General features: G+C 39.5%; 1 protein-coding gene across 1 annotated transcript in view; it reads right to left on the bottom strand.

Moving 5' to 3' along the window:
• Positions 1-1870, bottom strand: part of LOC101852672 (syntaxin-8) — a gene marked incomplete in the record, with an annotated part of 30522 nt that overhangs the window by 3751 nt on the left and 24901 nt on the right. The window contains 1 exon segment of the mRNA XM_013079548.2: positions 1114-1215. Within this exon segment, the coding sequence (XP_012935002.1) occupies positions 1139-1215 (77 nt within the window).

The raw sequence follows: 1870 nt of genomic DNA on the forward strand, positions 1-1870 counted from the left end.
TTTAGTTTTGAGGGGTCTGTTTTTTGTTGGGGGGGGTTGTTTTATGTTTTAGTAAGAATTTAACAGCATTTGACCGCATGCACTAACACAAACGCATACCATACCCCCCCCCCTCTCTCTTTCTCAAAATAATCAAGTCATATAAGTGCTGAAGATTTGAGGTGTTACAAGAGAGTAACAAACACAAAAAAGGGGGATGAGAGATAAGGAAGATGAATGTTTGATAGGAAAGAAGGAGCAAAACACATCAGAGAAACCGCTAACCACCCACTACTTTAGTTTGAGTTTAAGTAAAGTGAACCACATTAACACAATAATGTTGATCATTTCCACGGCCGGGTGCAAGACTAACAAATGCCATATTGCGAAAGGGTGTTTGTCGAGTCTTGCAAGCAGTCAACGATTTATTGTTAGTAAAAAGTAAAAAAGACAGACAGAAACAAGAGCGGGAAAGAAAAGAAGAAACTGCTCTCCAACCACCCACAGATCAGGATCTACAAACTCCCACAGAACACAACTCGTAACATAAAACGTTTCAGAAACATCCACAACACAAAACGATAAAAGAGCAGCCTCAGAAAGAAATTTTTTTTAAAAAACAGGCACAACATGAAAAATTCGCAGAACAATCACAATATGACACGTTTCTCTTGAAAAACTTCATCACAAAACATCTACATTTTAGTAAGTTTTAGAGCACTTGCAACATAAATAGGTCACATAAGTGCTAAGGATTAGAAGTGTTACTAGACAGTAACATACGAATTTCATAAAACAAGAAGAGATAAGAACGATAGATGTTTGATAGGAAAGAAGAAGCAAACAACACTAGAGCACATTCCAATACAACCACAGAACAAAACATTCCTAAGATATGTACATGTACACTTTACAACACAAAATGTTTATGGAACAAACCACAACACAAAGTGTTTGGGTAAAGGGAAGTACATCGACACCAAAATGGTCATTTAGAGCCGGGAAAGAATGAGACAGAAAAACACATTCAGAATGAAACAAAAGAAGCAGAAACCCTCTGCCAGCACAAAACATTTCAGGAACAACAGTTAAAAGTTTTGAAAGACTCAGAGAGTTCTGATTTATCTGACTCACCTGTGTAAATATATCTATCCAAGGACTAGGGCTTTCCATTATAAGGCACCACTCCAATAATGACAATGGCAATAAACAGCAACATGATGACCACGTAGTACCCTGCAATATAAAAGACGTGATTAAGAATTCTCGGATGTACCAGCAAACGCAATAACAGCCTCAAGAAGTAGGGGGCAATGTTACATTATCACGGACAGAATACTTGTTATCAAACGTCATATAAGGTAGAATATGAAAAGATAGTCATATGAATAGCTGTAATATATTGTATGGGAGGGTACACACCCTGCTTGACATAGAAAGATTATTAAAGAGCCAGGACTCGCGATTTTAACTTCCATCTCTGATAAGACCAAGCCAAGTCGATGGAGAGCCTTGGGGAAACTCCCTTCAACATTTCAATACAGTTCCATTGGGGATTCGAACCACGGTCATTAGCATCATAACTCAGCATTTTTCCAACTGAGCTAATGACATGCCCATGTAGCTGCAGATGCAGAGAGAAGGCACTATTGCATTATGAACGGTCGATCACTGTACTAAGAAACATGTTGCATTTGTAGACTGTAGAGTAGTGCTTAGATGGAGAATTCTCCGCTTCCCATTCGGCTCGGTCCTGTGGGAGATGGGCATTAAATTCATAGGTTCAGCCTCTAAAATAACCTTCACAGTTCAACACTGGTCACTCCCTAATCCTGACAAGGACACAAACACCCAATTGCCCCCCCTTCCCCCCTCCCCCACCTCCCCAGTA

This window comes from Aplysia californica, unplaced genomic scaffold, assembly GCF_000002075.1.
Source record: "Aplysia californica isolate F4 #8 unplaced genomic scaffold, AplCal3.0 scaffold00055, whole genome shotgun sequence".
Taxonomy (NCBI): Eukaryota; Metazoa; Mollusca; class Gastropoda; order Aplysiida; family Aplysiidae; genus Aplysia; species Aplysia californica.